The sequence below is a fragment of the Phalacrocorax carbo genome, chromosome 8, assembly GCF_963921805.1.
Source record: "Phalacrocorax carbo chromosome 8, bPhaCar2.1, whole genome shotgun sequence".
Lineage (NCBI taxonomy): Eukaryota > Metazoa > Chordata > Aves > Suliformes > Phalacrocoracidae > Phalacrocorax > Phalacrocorax carbo.
The window spans coordinates 45,089,973-45,109,481 of record NC_087520.1 but is presented as its reverse complement, the minus strand read 5'-3'; the positions used below and the strand labels follow the sequence as shown (position 1 = coordinate 45,109,481).

General features: G+C 69.1%; 3 protein-coding genes across 3 annotated transcripts; 1 reads left to right on the top strand and 2 right to left on the bottom strand.

The window, feature by feature from the left end:
• Window positions 1-341: 341 nt before the first annotated feature.
• Window positions 342-9,893, bottom strand: LOC135314840 (cadherin-1-like). Its single transcript, XM_064459829.1, has 16 exons — window positions 9,729-9,893; window positions 9,509-9,623; window positions 5,390-5,616; window positions 5,148-5,279; window positions 4,896-5,051; window positions 4,679-4,823; window positions 4,375-4,547; window positions 3,874-4,002; window positions 3,572-3,757; window positions 3,242-3,486; window positions 2,983-3,125; window positions 2,628-2,852; window positions 2,196-2,417; window positions 1,988-2,118; window positions 1,578-1,721; window positions 342-1,431 (listed from the first exon to the last, which is right to left on the bottom strand). Exons 1-16 carry the CDS (start codon window positions 9,786-9,788, stop codon window positions 1,219-1,221), a joined length of 2,646 nt encoding a protein of 881 aa, XP_064315899.1. The 5' UTR covers window positions 9,789-9,893; the 3' UTR covers window positions 342-1,218.
• Window positions 9,894-10,820: 927 nt separating this feature from the next.
• Window positions 10,821-16,862, bottom strand: LOC135314834 (B-cadherin-like). Its single transcript, XM_064459810.1, has 15 exons — window positions 16,669-16,862; window positions 14,725-14,879; window positions 14,522-14,641; window positions 14,173-14,328; window positions 13,949-14,093; window positions 13,639-13,814; window positions 13,427-13,555; window positions 13,159-13,344; window positions 12,840-13,084; window positions 12,619-12,761; window positions 12,194-12,418; window positions 11,886-12,104; window positions 11,643-11,773; window positions 11,412-11,558; window positions 10,821-11,278 (listed from the first exon to the last, which is right to left on the bottom strand). Exons 1-15 carry the CDS (start codon window positions 16,811-16,813, stop codon window positions 11,066-11,068), a joined length of 2,535 nt encoding a protein of 844 aa, XP_064315880.1. The 5' UTR covers window positions 16,814-16,862; the 3' UTR covers window positions 10,821-11,065.
• A 1,010-nt stretch (window positions 16,863-17,872) lies between these two features.
• Window positions 17,873-19,286, top strand: LOC135314836 (cadherin-1-like). Its single transcript, XM_064459821.1, has 6 exons — window positions 17,873-17,973; window positions 18,084-18,197; window positions 18,294-18,449; window positions 18,522-18,666; window positions 18,743-18,918; window positions 18,999-19,286. Exons 1-6 carry the CDS (start codon window positions 17,932-17,934, stop codon window positions 19,269-19,271), a joined length of 906 nt encoding a protein of 301 aa, XP_064315891.1. The 5' UTR covers window positions 17,873-17,931; the 3' UTR covers window positions 19,272-19,286.
• The last annotated feature ends 223 nt before the right edge of the window (window positions 19,287-19,509 follow it).

Genomic DNA, 19,509 nt, shown 5'->3' with positions numbered 1-19,509 from the left:
GGCAGGGCGCTGGGCTAGGTACTGTGCACACCCAGCCACCGCGATAAGGCACAAGCCCAGCTTTCACGCCATGTCCTGCTCCTCCTTTCCCTAGGGCTTGTCCCGGCAGACGCGGTGAAAGGCAGAGCCGTGACCTGCTGGTAGCTGCCAGCCCTGGTGATGAGAAGGCACGTGCTCTGGTATGGCTCTGTCCATGTAACAGAGCTGGGCGTTCACCGGCTGCCCTTTGGAGGCGTCAGCAGCCGTGTCCGTGCCGAGGAACAGCTCGCTGCGGGGCAGGCCAACCTCTGAGCACAGACAGAGGCAGTGAAACCAGTAGAGCCACCCACAGAGAAAAGGAGTTTTAGTTTTCTTAAAACAATTTATTATTTCAATTTTATATAAAACGCATACAGTCAATTAACGCTAGACTATTGCTGGTTTCCCAGCCCACATCAGACCCTTTTCCCATGATAAAAAAATACAAATCCCGACAACAGCTAAACACAGAGTTCAGAATTTCAGTAAATCGGTTTGATTTCCACAAGCGCCTTTCATTGACTGCACAATAATTACACCTGGCACGACACAGAAGGAAACCATATCATAATCTGGGACACAGAAAAATAGAAATCTGCCTGAAAAGTACTCTATCAAATATAATTCCCTCCCATATAGTTCATGATGGCACATCTTTGGTCTGTGTTTTATCGATCACTTCGCCCCGCTCCAGCGGAGGCGCGGTGCCGGGGCCGCCCCACTTCTCCGGCGCTGGGTTCACAAGCCGAATGCGGCAGCAGGTTGGTGGTTGTGTCAGGGCTGGGGGCACGAGGTATTTTGGAGAACACCAAAGAAACCCCTTCCCCCTACGGCAAAGGGAGGGAGGCGGCGGGAGCCTGTCCCCACCAGGGAAGAGGAGCTGATCCTGGCCCGTGCAGCCAGGAGTGCCTCAGCCTCAGCATGGGGAAGGGACCGAATGGCTCCATGCCCTGCCTGGAGCCAAGGGGGGGCCAGGAAGCACACAGGCACCCCAGAAACCACCCCCCCCCCATCCCCGGTGACCCCGAGCTTCCCCTGTGCTGGAGGAGGGGGACATGGACACCAGGTTGAAGGGGTGTTGCAGGGGGGGGTTTGGCCACCCCCTCGGTGAAAGCCAACGTGATTCCAGTGGGGTGAAATGAGGTGAAGCCACCTGCACCAGGCGGCTGCCGGCCAGGGGGGTGCTGGGGTAGGGGGGTGCTAGTCGTCCTCCTCCCCGCCGCCGTAGAGGTCCGCCAGCTTCTTGAAGCGGCTGCCCCAGTCGTTGAGGTAGTCGTAGTCCTGGTCGCGGTCGGAGGCGGAGGAGTTGAGGGAGCTGAGCGAGGTGGCCTCTGAGCCGCTGCCCTCGTAGTCGAACACCAGCAGGGAGTCGTAAGGGGGGGCCGTGGGGTCTGTGTCGGCCGCCTTCAGGTTCTGGGGAGGGGGGCAGAGGGGTCAGCACCCGTCCCCTCCAGGCTGGGGCTGCCACTGGCTGGGGGATGCCCCGATGGTGCTGGCACAGATGTGGGCTTCAGCCCCCCAGTCGTCCCCCAGGAGCACCGTGCAGGGTCAGGGCTCACCTCATCGATGAAGTTTCCGATCTCGTCGGGGTTGGCGGGCCGGGGCCGGTACTGGGGGGCAGCCATCAGCGGGGGGGCCACATCATTGCGGATCACCTCAGGGCGGGCATCCAGGCCCCGGTGCAGCTGGCTCAGGTCATAGTCCTGGGGGGGGGGGGGGACACGAGGAGACGATGCTCGAGGGACAGCCACGGGCAGTGCCGTGCCGGGACATGCCACTGGCTACCCCAGGGCAGGAAGGACCGGGGACACCGGTGACCACAGCAGGGGACATGGGGACGAGCAGCTCCACGGCAGCCTTGTGCACCCCAAGAGCCCGTTGTGGCTCAGGGAGCAAGGCCACCACCTGCCGCAGGGAGGGGGCCACAGTGGCTCCACGAGCAGGGCCCGGCCTGGCACAGGCATCCCACCTGGTCCTCCTCGCCGCCGCCCTCCTCGTCGTAGTGGTAGACGTTGTCCCGCATGTCATCCTCGGGCGGGAGCAGCGGCTCCTTCACCACCTTCCTCCGCTTGGCGAGGAGCAAGAGCAGCAGCAGCAGGACTGCGAGCAGAGGGTACCGGTGTCAAGGTGGTGGCGCAAGGGGGGCCCTGACCCCATCCCCATCCCACGGTACTCACTCAGCAACGCCAGGATGCCCCCCAGGATGCCCAGGATGGCCGGGACACCCAGGCTGTCAGCGATCATCGCTCGCCGCACGCAGTTTTTGACCGGCCCTTCACAGTCGCACACCTGGGCTTTGATCAGCGTCACCTGCGCCTTGCCCTGCCCGTCCGTCAGCTTCAGGAAGATGCTGTAGTCCCCTGGCTCCAGCTCCTTCTTCGGTTTCAGGACCACCAGGTCTTGCACAGTAGAGAGAGGGGTTGGGCTCAGAGACAGGTCCTCGCTCCCCAGTGTGGGGGCACCGGTGCAGGGCTCTGCCACGTGCCATTTCCCCATTCACAGGGGCCAGCACCAGCTACACGCGGGGGAGCGCAGAGAGCCAAGGGGGTCCGGGATCTGGCCTCACTCGGCATCCCCTACTGCCCCACGCCAAAGGTGGGAGCACATACCTTGTCCGGACAGCCCGACGGTCCAGTTGGTGCCGGAGCCGTGCTCCAGCGCTGCCTGGAAGGGGTAGGTGTTGGGCGGCAGGTCTTTGTCAATGATGTTCAGCATCTGCTCCTCGGGCTGCTGGTTGCAGATGTCAAATTTCCGGGGCTCCGGCATGGGCCCGTTGTCGTTCACGTCCTGGAGGAGGAGGAGCAGCGTCCCCGTGCCGGTGGCATACGGCGACCCTGTGGGACCAGGGGTTAGCAAGGCGCCTGGGGAAGGGGTCCTGGTCCCAACCCCTGTCCCAGGAGCCCCGGAGGGACACGGGTGGGTGGCAGCAACCCTTCCTGAAGGGCAAGGCAGGGCGCTCCTCACCACTGTCTACAGCCAGGACGATGGCCTTGTAGGTGCTGTTGATGGCGTGCACTGACTCCCGGTCCAGCGGCTGGGCTGCTGTGACGATGCCGTTCTCGGGGTCGATGGCCAGCCACCCCGCGGGGTCGCTACCCATGCGGTACCTGGGGCAAACAAGGGATCACTGGGGGGGAGACGCTCTGCCGGGTGGGAAGGGGCACACAGCACAGGCCCCTGGGCACCCCAGCATTGCCCACCACCACCAACCCCCACCACTCACGTGATTTTCTGCCTCTGATCCTTGTCTGGGTCCTGGGCCGTGTAGGAGGTGACCTGATGCCCCAGTGGCAGGTCCTCCATCACCTCCACCTTCTTGACTGGGGGCACGAAGATGGGGGCTTCATTCGTGTCTCCGACCATAACAAGGACACTGGCCGTGGAAAGTGGCAGGGACACGGTGAAGGGGACGGCATTCTCCACTGTCACCACGAGGTTGTACCGGTTCTTGGTCTCATAATCCAGGCCCTGGAAAGGGGCAGAAGAGAGGAGCCGGGTAGCACCTGCAGGGAGGCAGCCAACACCGGGGCAGCTGCATGACGGCAGGACCCACCTTGGCAGTTTTCAGGATGCCATCATTGGTTTTGGGGTCGGTGGTGATGCTGAAGTCGCCGTCCTGGTCCCCACTCTTGATGCGGTAGACGGCTTGCCAGGCAGGGGAGCCCTGCATGTCCCGGTCTGTCACATGCAGTCGGGCCACCACCACCCCCACCTCGTTCTCGTTTACTGTCCCCTCGTACTGCAAGAGAGGGGATGGGGACAGTCACCCGCAGGGTCCCAGGCACCCCAGGACAGGGGGGCTCGTGCCATGATGGCCCAGGGAGGGCAGCGGCTCGCGGGAGCCGGCTCGGATACCATGGTGGGGTCAAAGATGGGAGGGTTGTCGTTGGCATCGGTGACTTCCACAATGGCGGTGGCGGTCGTGGTCAGGCCAGTGCCCTCCTGGTCCGCAGCCTGGATGATCAGCGTGTAGTTGGGAGTGGTCTGCAAGCCGAAATCACCACGGTTAGGGCAGGGATGGGGTCCGGTGTGTCCCCTTCCTCCGGGGGCATCGCCTGCCTGCTCTTCCACCCTTCTCCAGCCACACACGCTTGCTGACATCCCCGCTACCCACCCAAAGGGCTGGTAGCCACCCGCTCCCAGGGCTCGGCAGGGCTGAGGGTCCCTGCAACGTCCCCAGTGCAGATCCCCAATGGGCTTGGCACTGCAGAAACCCCCAGAGCAGGGGCCAGTGACCCACAGATGGCAAGTCCCCAAACTGGCCGGACACCAGGGCTCCAGCATCACTGGCTCCCCGCTGCAAGTCCCACCACGGAGCTGCCGTGCAGTCCCCTGGGACGCGGTGAGTGTGCCCACCTCCCGGTCCAGCCCCGTGCCAATGACGCTGATGATGCCCTTCTGCGGGTTGATTGTGAACATCTGTTGTGCGCTTTTGGGCTCCTCGCTGACGATGGAGTAGGCGATGATGCCGTTGTTCACATTGACCCCATCGTCTGCATCCGTGGCGTTCACGGTCATCACAGACGTGCCTGGGCATGGGGACAAGCAGAGGAGATGTTACTCGTGGGACAAAAGCCATTGGACACCCCAGCACAGCTCTGGCTCAGGGCTCTGTGTGGCCGCGGCCATGGGGCCCCTGGCTCGCCGGTCCCCCACGCACCTGGCTTCGCATTCTCCTCAATGTAGCCGATGAAGACTTGCTTGGTGAAGACGGGCCGGTTGTCGTTCTGGTCCGTCACGGTGATGATGATCTCCATGGGGTCCTCCACGGGCTGCCCGCTGGCCGACACGGCGTGGGACAGGAGCTGCGGGAGGCACCGTCAGCCTGTGCACGGTCCTGGGGACTGCCCCCTCCCCATCCCAGCCCCCCCACTCACAATGTATTTATCGATCTCCTCCCGGTCCAGCGGCTTCGTCACCATCAGCCACCCCGTCTCCCGCTCGATGGTGAAGACACCCACGGGGGGGGTGTCCGCCCCCTGCCCCGTGATGCTGTAGAAAACCTTGGTCTCCTTGTCCTTGTTGGATTTGATCTGGCGGCAAGGCGGGGGGGGGGGGGTGTGTCAGGGGGGGCCCGGTGCTCCAGGGACCCCCCCTGCCCTGTGCCCCTTCCCCGCAGGGCTACGTACCTGTACCAGCTTCTTGGGGAAGGGTCCCCGCTCATTCTCGGGGCAGTTGATGGGGGGGATGACCCAGTCCCTCTTCTGCCGCCGGAGGCCGTGGCCAGGCTCGGGGAAGATCAGCACATCGGGCATCGCGTCCTGTAGGGCGAGTGGCTCAGCTCGGCGCCAGCACCATGCCAAGCCGTCTGCACGCTCTGCCCGGGGGAGAGGGGCTGCAGCGACCCCAGGGGAGAGGGGCTACGCTTTACCTGCCGCTGCCGGTGGTGGCGGTGATGGTGCTGCTGCCTGCGCAGGGTCACCCTGGCTGAATGGCGCGTGCCTGCGGCATCCCAGGTGTGGATGGAGAAGCTGATGTCCTGCCCCTGGAGCTGCACGGGCCGGGTCGCAGAGACCACACCGTTCCTGCTCACCCTGAAGCGCCTGTCATCCGAGAGGTACGCGGCATGCCGCCGCTCGCCGCAGTCCGCAAAGCTCACTGGGGGCAGGGAGAGCGAGTGGGCAGGGGTCTTGTGGAGCTGCCCCAGGGCAGGACGCGCAGCACAACGCACAGCGCATCCCTGTCGTGGCTTCGGTGTGGGACCGGGCATGGCACAACCTGTCCTACCACGCGATCCCTGCCCGCCCGTGGCACCCGAGCACAGCACGCCCCCGCTGTGCGTGGCACAGCCCTGTCGATAGCACCGCGTACAGCACGGCACCGCGCGCATCACATCCCCGCACGGTGCACCCCTGCGTCACCGCTGCCGTGCCCGTGGCAGCGGGCAGAGGGTGCTGGCACTGCTCTGGCTGCTTTTCAAATAAAAACAAGGTCAGTGCCTGCTCACCTGTGCTGGCACCCAGCCGCCTTGCCGGGGGGGCCCCAGGGGCTGCCAGGGCTGATCCACAGGGCACCACAGGCCGGTGGGTTACAGTACCCCAGTGACTGGGGACCCATGGGGGTCCCCAAGCCCCCGCATGGCCAGTGACCACGGCCACATGTCTGCAGCAGGGACGGCTCCGGCTGCAGGAGGGGGACATCAGCCTGTGTGGCAGGAAGGTGCCGGCCCCGGTGCACCCTGGCGCAGGGCAGCAGCCGGGGCACCCAGCCTGCCCGGGCACCCTCCGGCCCCTCCGACGCCTCTGCTGCGGGGGGTCCCAGGGGACAACAAGCACCCACCACAGACCAGGGCAGATGGCGTCCTGGCGTCACCAGCCTGGCACCCTGCTGGGGCGCGGTAGAAGCTGGGACCAGCACGTGGGGGGCCGCAGCCAGCCCGGGAGGAGGCTCCGAGCAGCACCGCGGTGGTCAGCAGGCATCACATGAGCTGGGGCTCCGCTGCCGGGAGCTCCCGAACAAACACCCTTTGTCTGGGAGATGGTTTGTTTGAGCCAGCGGCACCCGGGCAGGAGCCTCTCCCAGCACGGCCGCCATCGGCCCCGACGTGACCTGCACCGCGTGGAGCGGGTGCCGGCGTTTCACCACGGGAAGGCGACGTGCCGGGGGGTGGGAGGCAGCGCAGCACATCCGAATGCTGGGCATGAGGCCGCTGCCAGGGCTGGTGCTGCCATTGCCGGGGCCGGTGCTGCCTCCCCATGGGGTTACGTCAGCCCTCGCGCAGCCCAGGAATTCGGCGGCGGCGGGACGGAGGCGGGTGGGGAGCGATAGCCGAACCCCGGGCTGGGGGCTGCCCCCCTGCCCGCTGCAATGCCCCCGACCCAGCCCAGGCAGCCAGGGCAGACACGCTGGCGCGATGCCAGCCCAGCTCAGCCCCACGGCGAGACCCCCCAGCAAAGGCTGTGGGAGCCGGTGGGGCCGGCTGGGCAGGAATGTGCTGGGACAGGCCTGGCGCGGCCGCAGTGGGGGCTGGCAGTGGGGAGAGGCACCCCGGCACCCGTGGGCGCAGGTGCAGTGCTTGGCACCTGGGACCTGGCACCGTGCCGGATGGGTGCAGCGAGTGGGCAGTGCTCAGCCCCCAGCCCAGCACTGGGTGCAATGAGCACTGGGTGCTCAGCGCCCGCTCCCCCCTTCCCAGCCTGCCATGCACAACCTGTTTTTCCAGCTCTTCAGTTGAAGGAAAGCCTTCCCCAGCCCTCCCCTCCCAGCGGCGGGGGCCAGGGGGCCCCTCTCCTCTCTGAGAGCGCTGGGCTGGGAGGTGAGGGGAGCTCAGGGTGTGGGGGGGGTGTCCCTCAGGGTGATCTCCCCCTTCCAGGCCCCCTGCCGCCACCCACGAGGCGCTAGGACAGCAAGACCCCCTGCATTACCAGGCTGTCAACAGGGGGATGAGACCCCGCATGGGGACGGGGACCAGGGCAGCCCCCTCAAGCCATGAGACGTCTTGCCGGGGCTGGGCACAGGCTGACTCACGGGCAGAGCTGGGTGCCACCACCGCCACGGTTCCGGGTGCCACCACCCTGGCGGTACCCGCCCTGCGCAGGTTGTGCAACCGCCAGGGCAGCGGCTGACGGTGGCGGGGGCTCACGTCCGCCCACGGGCGGCTGGGGCAAAGGCTCCGTGAGAGGCACATCCCGTAAGCGCACCCGCTGACGTCAACCGAGTTTCGCTGTGACCTCAGAGTCTCGAGGTTCCCCCTCCCAGGGCTGATGGGGAAGCATCACAGCCCCCACCACGACCCGTGGGGCCATGCCACTCCAAAGACACCCCCTGTAGCCGCTGAGCAGAGCCACAGGGTCCCGTCCCAGCCCCAGGGACACCGCGGCCCCCGTGCAAGCGTTCGCCTCCCCGGCCCAGCCGCCACACGGGACCTGCCCAGACCTGTTGGAGGGAAAACACTGCGCTCAACTCATCAGCCTAATTACAGGCTGGCTCGTCAGCCTGCCCTCGCCGCGGCCTGGCCGCCAGCTTTGGTGTGCTGCGTGGCGTGGGGGCTGCAGTGCCGAGTGCCCACCGTGCTCATCCACCCGCATGGCCGGGCATCATCAGGCTGGCCTGCTGCCCCTACGGGCAGACGTCCCCTTCCCTCCTCCCATGCCCAGTCTCCGCCAGAGACTTGAAACTGGAAGTGCTGGGACAGGGGATTTCCAGCAGGTCCCAGCTGCAGACACTGAAGGGAGACGCAGAGGCTGCGTGGCTGCCCATCACCCTGGTATTGGCCACGGCCCTAATGCACACAGGCTGCTGCAGCTGGGTGGCTTCGTTACTGATCAACCAGAAAGCTAACGAACTAGCAATTCCTGAGGTGTGGGGCAGGGTCCAGGTCCTGCCTCGATACCTGCAGCCCAGGCGAAGCCCTTCCAGAGCCAGGGGGGTTCAGGAGCCCCCGGCGCGGCGCTCGGTGCTCTGCACCCCTCGGCCCTGCACCCACCCCGCCGCCCCCAGCAGACCATGGTGCTCACACCACCATCGACCATTAATCAGCGCAGATGGCGACGGCCCAAGCGCTGCCCTGGGAACCTGCACCCAGCCACAGTGCAGCCCCCCAGCACCCATGGGGCAGGGGGTGGGGATGTGCAGGGCACCCCAAAGCGGCAGCGCGTCCCCAGCACCCACATCCCTGGGCACACCTTTCGCCGGTGCCTCCCCTGCGCCCCGAGGGCCGGCAGCACTGGGGCACCCGGCTGCCCTGGCCAGGGCTCGGTGTGTGGCGGAGGGAGGCTGTTGGCAGCCTGAGCTGGGGTCCAGCCTGGCACAGCTGCCACAGGCAGGGTTCAGCACCGGCACCTGCCACACCAGGACAGGGGGTTTATGCCGGCATGGCGAGACACCACCGTCCCCGTGACAAGAAGCACCCGGGAAGGCCACGCTAGGGGCTCAGCTCCACAGCTGTGAAAGGCGGGTTCGCCCCCGCGATCCCCGGGTGCTGGGACCCCGCAGGCGGGTGAGGCAGGATGGGTGCCTGCGTGGCCCCACGCCCCAGCCTGCCGGCCCCAACAGGTCTGCGCCGCCTGAGTCAGCGCCGCCCGCGCCGGCGCACCCCAGGGAGAGGCACCCGCTGCCCCCCGCGCCCCGACGCCATCCTGCCACGGCGGGAGCACCGGTGCCTCTGCTTCTCCAGCCCTTCAGCGCAGCCCCACCACTGTGCACGGCCACACAGCCACGGCTCTGACCCCAGTGCCACCTGTGGTGGCACGCACTGAGCCTGTCCCCACCGCCATGGCACCGTCCCCATAGCCCTGTCCCCACAGCCACCCACGGAACCGGGCAGAGACCGTCCCCATCGCCACCCCAGTGCCACACGGGCATGGAGACACGGCTTCGTCCCCCATGGCCCACTCCAGCGCCACGCACCCAGCCCGTCCCACGGCCACAGTTTCGGCCCCCGTGGCCAAATCCAGCGCCACGCAGCCAGCCCGTCCCACGGCCACGGCTCCGTCCCGGCGACCACCCCCGTGCCACGCAGCCAGCCCGTCCCCAGGGCGCCCCACCTTACCTCGTCCCAGCACCCGTCCCGCCGCCACGCTGTCCCACGGCACGGCGAGGGCGAAGGTCTCGGTGGCGAAGCCGGGCTGGCACGGCGCTGCCCGCTCGCACCGCCGGCGGCCGGCCTGCCCGGAGAGAGCCGTCACTCCCGGCAAGGGTCCCGCCGCCCCCCGCAGGACCCCCCGGTCCCGGGCAGGGTCCCGGGCTGGATCCCCTTTCCCATCCCTCACCTGCAGCAGGACGAGGAAGAGGAGGAAGAGCGGGGCCGGGCAGCCACCCCACCGCCCCATGGCTGGCTGCCGGTGCCGGTGCGGGGCCGGAGGGATCGGGGCGCTGCCGCCGAGGAGCCGCAGGTGGGTCCGCTCCCGCTCCCGGTCCCGCCCCGCAGGTGCCGCCCCGCCCCCCCGGGGATCCGCCCCGCCCCGCCCCGCCGGGAGGCGGTGCCGCCCCCCCCCTCCCCGCCCCCGGTACCCCCCGGTACCCCCCGGTACCCCCCGCGGCAGCCGCGCGGCCCCGGGGCGCGGGAGCTCCGTGGGTGCCCGTCCGGGGTATGGGAGATTTGGGGGGGGGGGGGGTGCGGGCACCCACCCCGCGGGGGGCAAACGGGGCACCCGGGGGTCCCACGCGGGAAGGAAAGTCCCACGGGCCGCCCCGGGGTGCTGCAGCCCCCGTCCCTCCCAGCACCCCTCCCCGCATCCCCCAGCACAGCAAAGGGGGGACCCCACGGCATGGAGGGACCCCGGTGCCACGGACGTCCCCCCCAGCCCCCTGCCCAGCAAGGCCCTCGGCCCCCAGTGGTTAATGGGCTAACTGGGAGCCGTGCGGCCAGGCCGGGGTCCCGCTGCGGCCGGGGAGCTGCCATGCCTGCCCCGCCATGCCAGGGGTGAGGGTCACCCGGGGGGATGGGGTGGCAGCAGGGGGGCTGCAGGCGGGCAGGGGTCCGGGATAATCTTAGGGCCAGGAGGGATATCGCACCATGAACGCCCAGTGACACCAGTGCTACTCCCACGGCGCCCTCCCAGTGCCCACCAGCACTTGCACCGCACCCCACGGGGGACAGAGGGACCCTGGGGGACCCCACGCTGCCAGCAGGCCATGGGTGCTGCCCCCCCGTAGAGGTGATGCCTGCGGGTCCCACACCGGGGCCAGGAGCAGGCAGGTGCTGCTGGGGGGGGGTGGTGTCTGGGGGGACCACATTGGGGCTGGGGGGGAATACATGGTGAGGCTGGGGTCAGCACTGACCCCCAGGGCAGGCCGCAGCCCCCCGGCACCCTCTCCCAGGGCACAAAGCCATGCAGAGGCTGGAGCCTTTTTTTTAAAAAAAAAAAAAAAAACAACACTTTTTTTTTATTAAAACTTACACCAGCACCCGCTCACCTCATCCCTAGCGTCACACTACCTTTATTTCATACATTTAAAAAAAAATAATCTAAAACAACCAAGAAAGATACAGGAGAGGAAGGTGAGGGGGCTGGCGCCGAGGTGGGGAGCACGGCGGGAGGGGGCAGCCCCAAGGCACGGGCAGTGGTAAGGCGTGGGGCAGGGGGGGCTGGGGGCCGGGGGGGTGCTAGTCGTCCTCCTCCCCGCCGCCGTAGAGGTCCGCCAGCTTCTTGAAGCGGCTGCCCCAGTCGTTGAGGTAGTCGTAGTCCTGGTCGCGGTCGGAGGCGGAGGAGTTGAGGGAGCTGAGCGAGGTGGCCTCCGAGCCGCTGCCCTCGTAGTCGAACACCAGCAGGGAGTCGTAAGGGGGGGCCGTGGGGTCTGTGTCGGCCGCCTTCAGGTTCTGGGGAGGGGGGCAGAGGGGTCAGCACCCGTCCCCTCCAGGCTGGGGATGCACCAAGAGTGCCAGCACAGATGGGGGGCACAGCAGCAACACACCCCAGGTGCCCCCCGTCCCCTCCAGGGTCAGGGCTCACCTCCTCGATGAAGGTACCGATGTCATCGGGGTTGGCGGGCCGGGGCCGGTACTGGGGGGCCGGGAGGAGGGTGGGGGCCACATCATTGCGGAGCAGGACCTCGGGGCGGGCGTCCAGGCACCGGTGCAGCTGCCGCAGGTCGTAGTCCTGGGTGGGGACACACACACACACACGATGGAGAGGAGCAGGGTCGTGCCACCTGCGCTGGCATCGGCCCCCCAGGACACCCACCTGGTCCTCCTCCCCACCGCCCTCCTCCCCGTAGTAAAAGATGTTGTCCCGCGTGTCGTCCTCAGGCAGCAGCAGCGGCTCCTTCGTCACCTTCCTCCTCCTCACAAAGAGCAACAGCAGCAGCAGGATGACTGGGGGGAGCAGCTGTGTTAGCGGGGACGTCCCCGCCACCCCTCTGCCCCATGGTGGTGGGGCGGGTGTGCAGCCCCGCAGCCCCGGGACCACCAGGGACCCCCCACTCACGCAGCAAGGCCAGGAGGGCGCCCAGGGCGGCGAGGACGAAGGGCAGGCCGGTGGCAGGCAGGGGTGGCTGGGGACAGCTATGGACCGGCCCCTCGCAGTCGCAGACCCGCGCGCTGACGACGGTGAGCTGGGCTTTGCCCGGCTGGTCGAGAAGCCGCAGGTAGACGCTGTAAAGTTTCGGCTCCAGTGGTGCCACCAGCCGCAGTGTGACCGTGTCACCTGCACGAGACAGGCGGCTTGCGGGGGGACGCACCGGTAACGCCGCCGTGGCGCAGCCTCCCTCGTGCCGAGCATCCCCCCGATGTTACCTTCGTCGCCGACCTCCACGGCCCAGCTGTCCCCGGAGCCGTGGCTGAGCTCGGCGCGGAAGGGGCCGGTGTTAGGGGGCAGGTCCCTGTCGGTGACGGTGAGGACCTGGGGCTGGGGGCTGCGGTTGCAGACAGTGATGTCCCGGGGCTCAGCCTCGGGGCCGTGGTCGTTCACATCGAGCAGGGTGAGAAGCAGGGTGCCGGTGCCCGTGGCGGGCGGTGAGCCTGCGGGGAGCAGCGATGCTGGAGGGGGGCTCCCCAAAAATAACCAGGACCCTCACGGGGCCGGGGATGCCCCGAGCAGGGGTGGGGACAGGCAGCCCCCAGCACCGCTCTGTGCCGGAGCTGGGATGTGGTTCCCAGTGACGCAGCACGTGTCCCTCATGCAGGACAGCGGGAACAAGGGCCCCTTTCACAGCCCTCACCATCGTCCACGGCCAGCAGCACAGCGGCGTAGGTGCTGTTCTTGGTGAAGGGGGACTCGCGGTCCAGGTGGTCCCGCGCCATCACGAGGCCGTTCTCGGGGTGCACGGCCAGCCAGCCCGCTGGGTCGTGCCCCATCAGGTACCTGGGGGGCAGAGGGGAGATGGTGCCGCAGCGGCAGGTGGCGGGGACCCCCCCAGACCTCAACTCCAACCCCACTCACTTGATCCTCTGCCCCTGGGCCTTGTCGGGGTCCTGGGCCGTGCAGGAGGCGAGGGTCTGCCCCGGCGGCACATCCTCCGGCACCCGGGCGAGCTGCACCAGTGGGTCGAAGATGGGCGCCTCATTGACATCCTCCACGTTGACCATCACCGTGGCGGTGGCTGTTGGCAGCTTCACGGCGAAGGGGGCCTCGTTGCTCACGGCCACGTGAAGCACGAACTGCTTCTTAGCCTCGTAGTCCAGACCCTGGGAGAGGGGAGGAGACGGGCAGCACCCCACAGCGGGGAGTGACGGGGGGAGGTGGGGGCACACACGCACACCTTGGCGGTGCGGAGGATGCCCTCGTTGCTGGTGGGGTCAGTGGCGATGGCGAAGGCGCCTCCCTCGTTGCCGCGCAGGATGGAGTAGACGGCTCGCCACGCCGGCGTGCTCGGCTCGTCCAGGTCGGTGACGGCCAGCCGGGCCACCTCCCGCCCGGCCTCGTTCTCCGGCACGGCCGCCTCGTACTGCGGGTCAGGGGCACTGTCAGCGCCGCAGCGCAGCGGGCACCGGCCCGGCCCGTGGGGACGGGGGGGAGCCCCCCCTTACCATTTTGGGGTCAAACTCAGGGGCGTTGTCGTTGGTGTCTGCAATCTCGATCACTGCCAGCGCCGTCGCAGTCAGCCCCTCACCGTCCATGTCAGCTGCCTGCACAGTCAGCGTGTACTCCCGAACGCGCTGCAGCAGACAGACAGACAGACACCCCGTCAGCCCCCCGCCCGGGGCCGGGGCCGCCCACCCCGTGGTGCTGCAGAGCCCACCTCCCGGTCGAGGCCGCTGGCGATGACGCTGAGGGTGCCGGTGGCCCTGTTGATGGTGAACATCTGGGGATGGGGTTCCCGCGGCTCCTGGCCGAGGATGGAGTAGGCGATGACGCCGTTGTAGGTCTCCACGGCATCATCCGCGTCCGTGGCCATCACCTGCATCACGGAGGTGCCTGGGCAAGGGACATCACAGTGAGTGGGGTGCAGGGGACACGGGGCACCCACATCCCCCATGGGAAGGTCCCGGGGCTCTCCCAAGGGACGTGGCTGGTGGGAGGCAGAGCTCCCCCGTGGCACAGGGTCCTACCCGGCAAAGCGCCCTCCGGCACGGAGCCCCTGAAGATCTCCTGCGTGAACTGGGGCTTGTTGTCGTTCTGGTCCGTCACCGTGACTATGATCTCCATCGGCTCCTCCACCGGTTTGCCATTCTCGGACACGGCGTGGGAGAAGAGCTGTGGGGCGGAGGGGTGAGCGGGGGGGGGGCCGGTACAGCACCCCGGTGCACTGTGGCACCCCCCAGCAGGGACCTACATGGTACTTGTCAATGTCCTCCCGGTCCAGCGGCTGTGTCACCTTCATCCAGCCCGACTCCTTCTCGATGGTGAAGACGCCCTCAGGGGGAGCGTCCGCCCCCTGCCCCGTGATGCTGTAGAAGATCTTGGTGTCTCTGTCCCGGTTGGATTTGATCTGGGAGGAGACATGGGGGGGGCTCAGTACCCCCCTGCCCCCCCACCACGCACCCTGCCCCAGTGCAGGGGGAAAAGCCACCGCCAGCATCGCTCCCACCCTCGATGCCCAGAGGCAGGGGGAACAGACCCCTCCCCAGCACCCACACCCACGCCTGGACCCCCAGCCCCTGCCCGGGCCGACTTCCCCATACCTGAACCAGCTTTTTGGGGAAGGGGCCCCTCTCATTTTCAGGAACCTTGATGGGGGGGATCACCCAGTCCCTCTTCCGCCTCCTGGGTGCGGTGCGAGCCCCGGCGGCCTCGGGAACCTCCTGCAGGATGAAGGAACGGGTGAGTGGCAGCCGTTGGGGGGGTCACAGGATGGGGCGGGGGAGCAGCAGGCAGGGAACATTACCTGGGGGGCGCGCCTGCTCCTTACGGGCACCGTGGCAGGGTCCGGCCAGCCGGCAGCACCCCGGGGGGCAACGGCATCGCCCGGCTGCACGGGGCCCCCGTCCCCCCACACCCTGACACCGGGCTTCTCCGTCCGGTCCGGCCCCACGGAGCTCGCTGCGAGGGGACAGGGGGTCACGGCGGCCGTGGGGGGAACCTGTCCCCGAGCCCCCCCGCCCCGTGCCAGCAGCCCCAGGACCCCGCGCCCCCCAGGGCAGGGGATGCCGGGCGCGGGCGGAGGTTTTGGCTTTGTTTCGTAGATGAAGGGAAATTCCTGGGCAGGCAGAGCCCTGCCCCAGCCCCCACCCAGTGTGTCACCCACCCCCCCCCCGGGGCTCCCAGCCCCCCCATGGCCGGCACATGGGGCTCAGCACAGGTCGTCCCCCCCCCAGCCCCGCGCTGGATGCGGCCCAGGCCCCCGCACCCCCGGCCGGGCGGCAGGATTAGGGGATTAGCGGGGCTGAGCCAGCTCCGGCGGCAGCAAGAGGCCGCCCGGGAGAGCAGGGAAGGGAGCAGGGACCGGGGGCTACGGGAGCAGGGGGAGACGTGGCGTGGGGCGAGGAGAGCTGTGCCCCACAGCTGCCCCACAGTGGGGCAGGGAGCCAGCCCCGGGGCGATGGCAGGGCCCTGCCTGGAGGGCAGCGCCGAGGGCCGATTCCAGTCACAATGGTGGCGTTAAGGGACATCGGTGGGGCTGGAAGGGCTCCAGCCACCCTGGCAAGCGGTGCTGGGGCACAAGGAGCCCCCAGCACCCGCTGTGGGGAGCCCCCAGACGTGCTCCCCACCAACAGGCCAGGCAGCACAGCAGGGTTGGGGTCCAGAGCCTGGCTCCAGCCCTGGCTTGGGTGGCCGGACCCCGCCATGCCCTTGGGGTCCCTCCAAGCAGAGCCCACATGGCACCGTGTCCGCTCAGTGCGGCGGCGGAACCGCACGGCCGATGCCCGGGCTGCGAGCTGCCCACGGAAGGGTTTTGCAGCTGCGTGGCGGGGGCCCAGCAAGGCCCAGCAGAGCCCAGCTCTGCTCCCGGCAGCTTGGCCGAAGGAAGCGGGATGCAGCATCCAACGCGGGCAGAGGTCAGGGCCCGTCCTGGCACACGGCGAGAGCACTTACCGCCAAGGAGTGCTTTTAGTGCTCCGCAGCCATTAGGTGAGCGCTGGCTCCGGCTGCGGTACCCGAGCAGCCCCGCTCCCCCGGGACGCTGCCGAGCGAACGGGGCGAACAGGCCAAGGCAACACCGGGCCAAGAGCCGGTGGCAGCGAGCCCTTGCCCAGCACCGGCGTGGGCCGGCCAGACTCCACAGCCCACGGTGCCACGCTCCTGCCCACAGCGGGGAGGGCGGCCCCGAGGGCACCCAGCCCCATCGCCAGCCTGGCGTTGGGTGCCCACCCTGCGGGGCCCCAGCTCTGCCCCGGCGCTGCTGGCGGGTGCCCCATGGCTGGACCAGGGGCACCAGCCCTGGCGGAGCCAGATGGGCAGACCGGGCACTGCCAGCCCCACGGCCCGGCCCCACTGCTGCGATGGACACTGCCCTAGAGTGCAGGAGCCCAGGCCAGCCCCACAGCCCGGTCCCACGCCCAGGGAAGGACTCGCCCCACGGTCCAGCCCTACAGCCCGGGGAGACCCCGGCCAGCCCCACACGCTGAGAAGCGCCAGCCCCCCGCGAAAAGCACCGACCCCGCGGCCCGGGGGGGCACACCCGGCCCCAGAGCCGGGGGGCAAAGCCGAGCCGGGTCCAGCCGAGTCCAGCCCGCACCCGGGGGCACGGCCCGCCCCACCGGCGCCCGATCCCGGCCCCGATCCCGGTCCCGGCCCCTCGGGGCCGGTGTCCCCCCACCGCGCATCCCGGGGGGATGGCGGAGGGGTCCCGGGGGACCGGGTGGAGCCTCGCCCCGACGGCGCCGGTTACCTGATGCCGGGAGCGGCCCGCGGCGGAGCCCCGGGGGGTCGCACGGCCGGGCCGGGGAAGCGGCGAGCGCGGCGGCCGCCGGCAGGGCCGGGAGGAGGAAGAGGAGGATGAAGAGCGGGCAGAGCCCGGAGCGCGGCTCCCGCATGGCCCGTCCGCCGCCGCCGCCGCTCCGGCCGCCGCCCGCTCCGCCCCGCCCCGCCCGCTGCAGCGCCCCGCTCCAGGTGAGGCGGCGGCCGCCCAGGTACCGCCCCGCTCCGCCCCGGAGAGCGGCCCCCCGTACCCCCCGCTACCGCCCGGCTCACCTCCGGTACCAACCGGGGACCCCCCTGGGGACTCCCCTGGAGTCCCGTCCCCCCCCCCCCGTACACCCCGGTATCCCCCAGGGACCACCCGGTACCCCCGGATACATACGGGGGACCCCTAGGTGCCACCCGGGACCCCCCGGTACACCCCGGGACACCCTGGTACGCCCCGTGGACCCCCAGGTTCTCCCCCAGTACCCGCCAGTACCTCCGTCCCCCCGGCGCTGCCCCCGTCCCGGTACCCCTTCGCAGCCCCGTAGGCACCGCCCGGGCATCCCGGTACCTCCGTTCGCCCCTCCCGGTGCCTCCGGTACCACCGCCCCCCCGCGGCTCCCTCTGGTGCGACCTGTCTCCCTGCCCAGGCTACGGCTCTTGGGGACCCCCGAGGACACCCCCCACCCCCCCAGCCCGGGGACCCGGCACCGTCTGGCTGCCGGGGGGGTTGTCGGGGTGCTCGCCCCGCTGGGGGGTCCCATCAGGCAGCAGCCGCTACATCACCCCCTCCCCAGCACCCGGGTGGGAGGGCCTGGGCACGACCTGGGGGTCACACTGCGCTGGGTGGGGGGGCTCTGAGAGTCCCACGGGGTCTGCAGCACCCTCCTGGGAGGACTCAGCACCCCGGGGGGCCCTCAGAGCCCCCCCCCCCCACCTTTGGGTGTGTGTGGAACCCAAGGTGGGGCCAGTCACGTGCCCCAGTCCTGCGGCCCCCATGGGTGGGGGTGGGACCCCGGTGGGGGGTCCCGGGCTCCATCCACATTCCCCCCCCTAGCCTGGAGCAGCCCCTCATGCACGGGGCTGTCCTGAGCACCCCTCCAGGGCCGGGGGCGGGGGCGGGTGGCCCGCGCCTGCGCCTGCCGGCACCCGTGGGTGGGTGTCCCAGCAGCACCCGGCCAAGGTCACAGCCGGCCGCAGGGAAGTTCCCCAGCTGACGCCCAGAGGAGCAGCCAGCACAGCTGGAGCCATGTCACCCCAGACCTTCACCCTCCTCCTCCTCCTCCTGCCTGTAGGACCCTCCCGAAGGGGCTGGGGGCCATTGCGTGTTGGTGGAAGGGGGGACTCTGGGCAGAGCTCTGCCCCCTCTGTGGCCCCCCAGCCCCGCTCCCTGGCTTGCAGGACACACTGACGGAGCCTGGCCACAGCCTCCGGCGGCAGAAGAGGGACTGGGTCATCCCCCCCATCAACTGCCCCGAGAATGAGCGGGGACCCTTCCCCAAGAAGCTGGCGCAGGTACGTGGCCCCGCGGGGAAGGGGCGCAGGGCAGGGGGGGTCCCTGGAGCACCGGGCCCCCCCTGACACCCCCCCCCCCCCCCGCCTTGCCGCCAGATCAAATCCAACAAGGACAAGGAGACCAAGGTTTTCTACAGCATCACGGGGCAGGGGGCGGACACCCCCCCCGTGGGTGTCTTCACCATCGAGCGGGAGACGGGGTGGCTGATGGTGACGAAGCCGCTGGACCGGGAGGAGATCGATAAATACATTGTGAGTGGGGGGGCTGGGATGGGGAGGGGGCAGTCCCCGGGACCGTGCACAGGCTGACGGTGCCTCCCGCAGCTCCTGTCCCACGCCGTGTCGGCCAGCGGGCAGCCCGTGGAGGACCCCATGGAGATCATCATCACCGTGACGGACCAGAATGACAACCGGCCCGTCTTCGCCGAAGCGGTTTTCCTCGGCACTGTGCTGGAGGGGGCTGAGCCAGGTGAGACTGATGACGCCGAGGAGGCGGCGGTGCCAGGGGACACGTGGGAAATGTCACCGCCAACCGCCTGCTCCAGGCACCCCTGTGCTGCACGTGCTGGCCACAGACGCGGACGACGCCACGAGCTCCAGCAACGGCATCGTGGCCTACTCCATCCTGCGCCAGACGCCGGACCAGCCCCAGCCCCGCATGTTCGCCATCGACAGTGGCACTGGGGTGATCTCTGTGGCCGTGGCAGGGCTGGAGGCACAGGTGAGCCCCAGGAACCCCACCACCACCCCGTCGCCTGGCTCTGGCCCCCAGTTTGGGGGTGATGTAGCCTCTCGCTGCAGGTGGTCCCCAAATACACCCTGGAGGTCCAGGCGGCTGACATGGAAGGGTACGGGCTACAGGCCACCGCCACTGCCCTGATCAAAGTGCAGGTGAGGCACCAAGCCCGGCCTGTGCCGCCGCAGCAGGTGGTCGGGTCCCCCCGCACCCCGGGGGATGCTGCAGCCCCCCGGCACCCGCTCCTCCACCAGTCCCTTGGGTCAGCACTGCCGCGGTGGGACACGGCGTGGAGCTGGGATGGCTCCGTCCCCCTCTGCCGTTTGCAGTGCCACTAAAGCCCTGGCACGCTCCGGCCTCCGCCCTGCCCAGTCCCCGCAGCCAGCTCTGCCTGCGGGAGGCAGCCGGGGCGGATGAGCAGGGTTAGGCCACGGTGAAGCCGCTTGCCCGCTCCTGGCAGCCCCCGCGTGCCTGGCTGCCATGGCACCGACGTGCTCCGGGCGCTTCCCAAGGAGGGAGGCGAGACTGGGACGGCAGCTTCGACGCGGCTCCTCCTTGGCCCGGTGCCACAACATC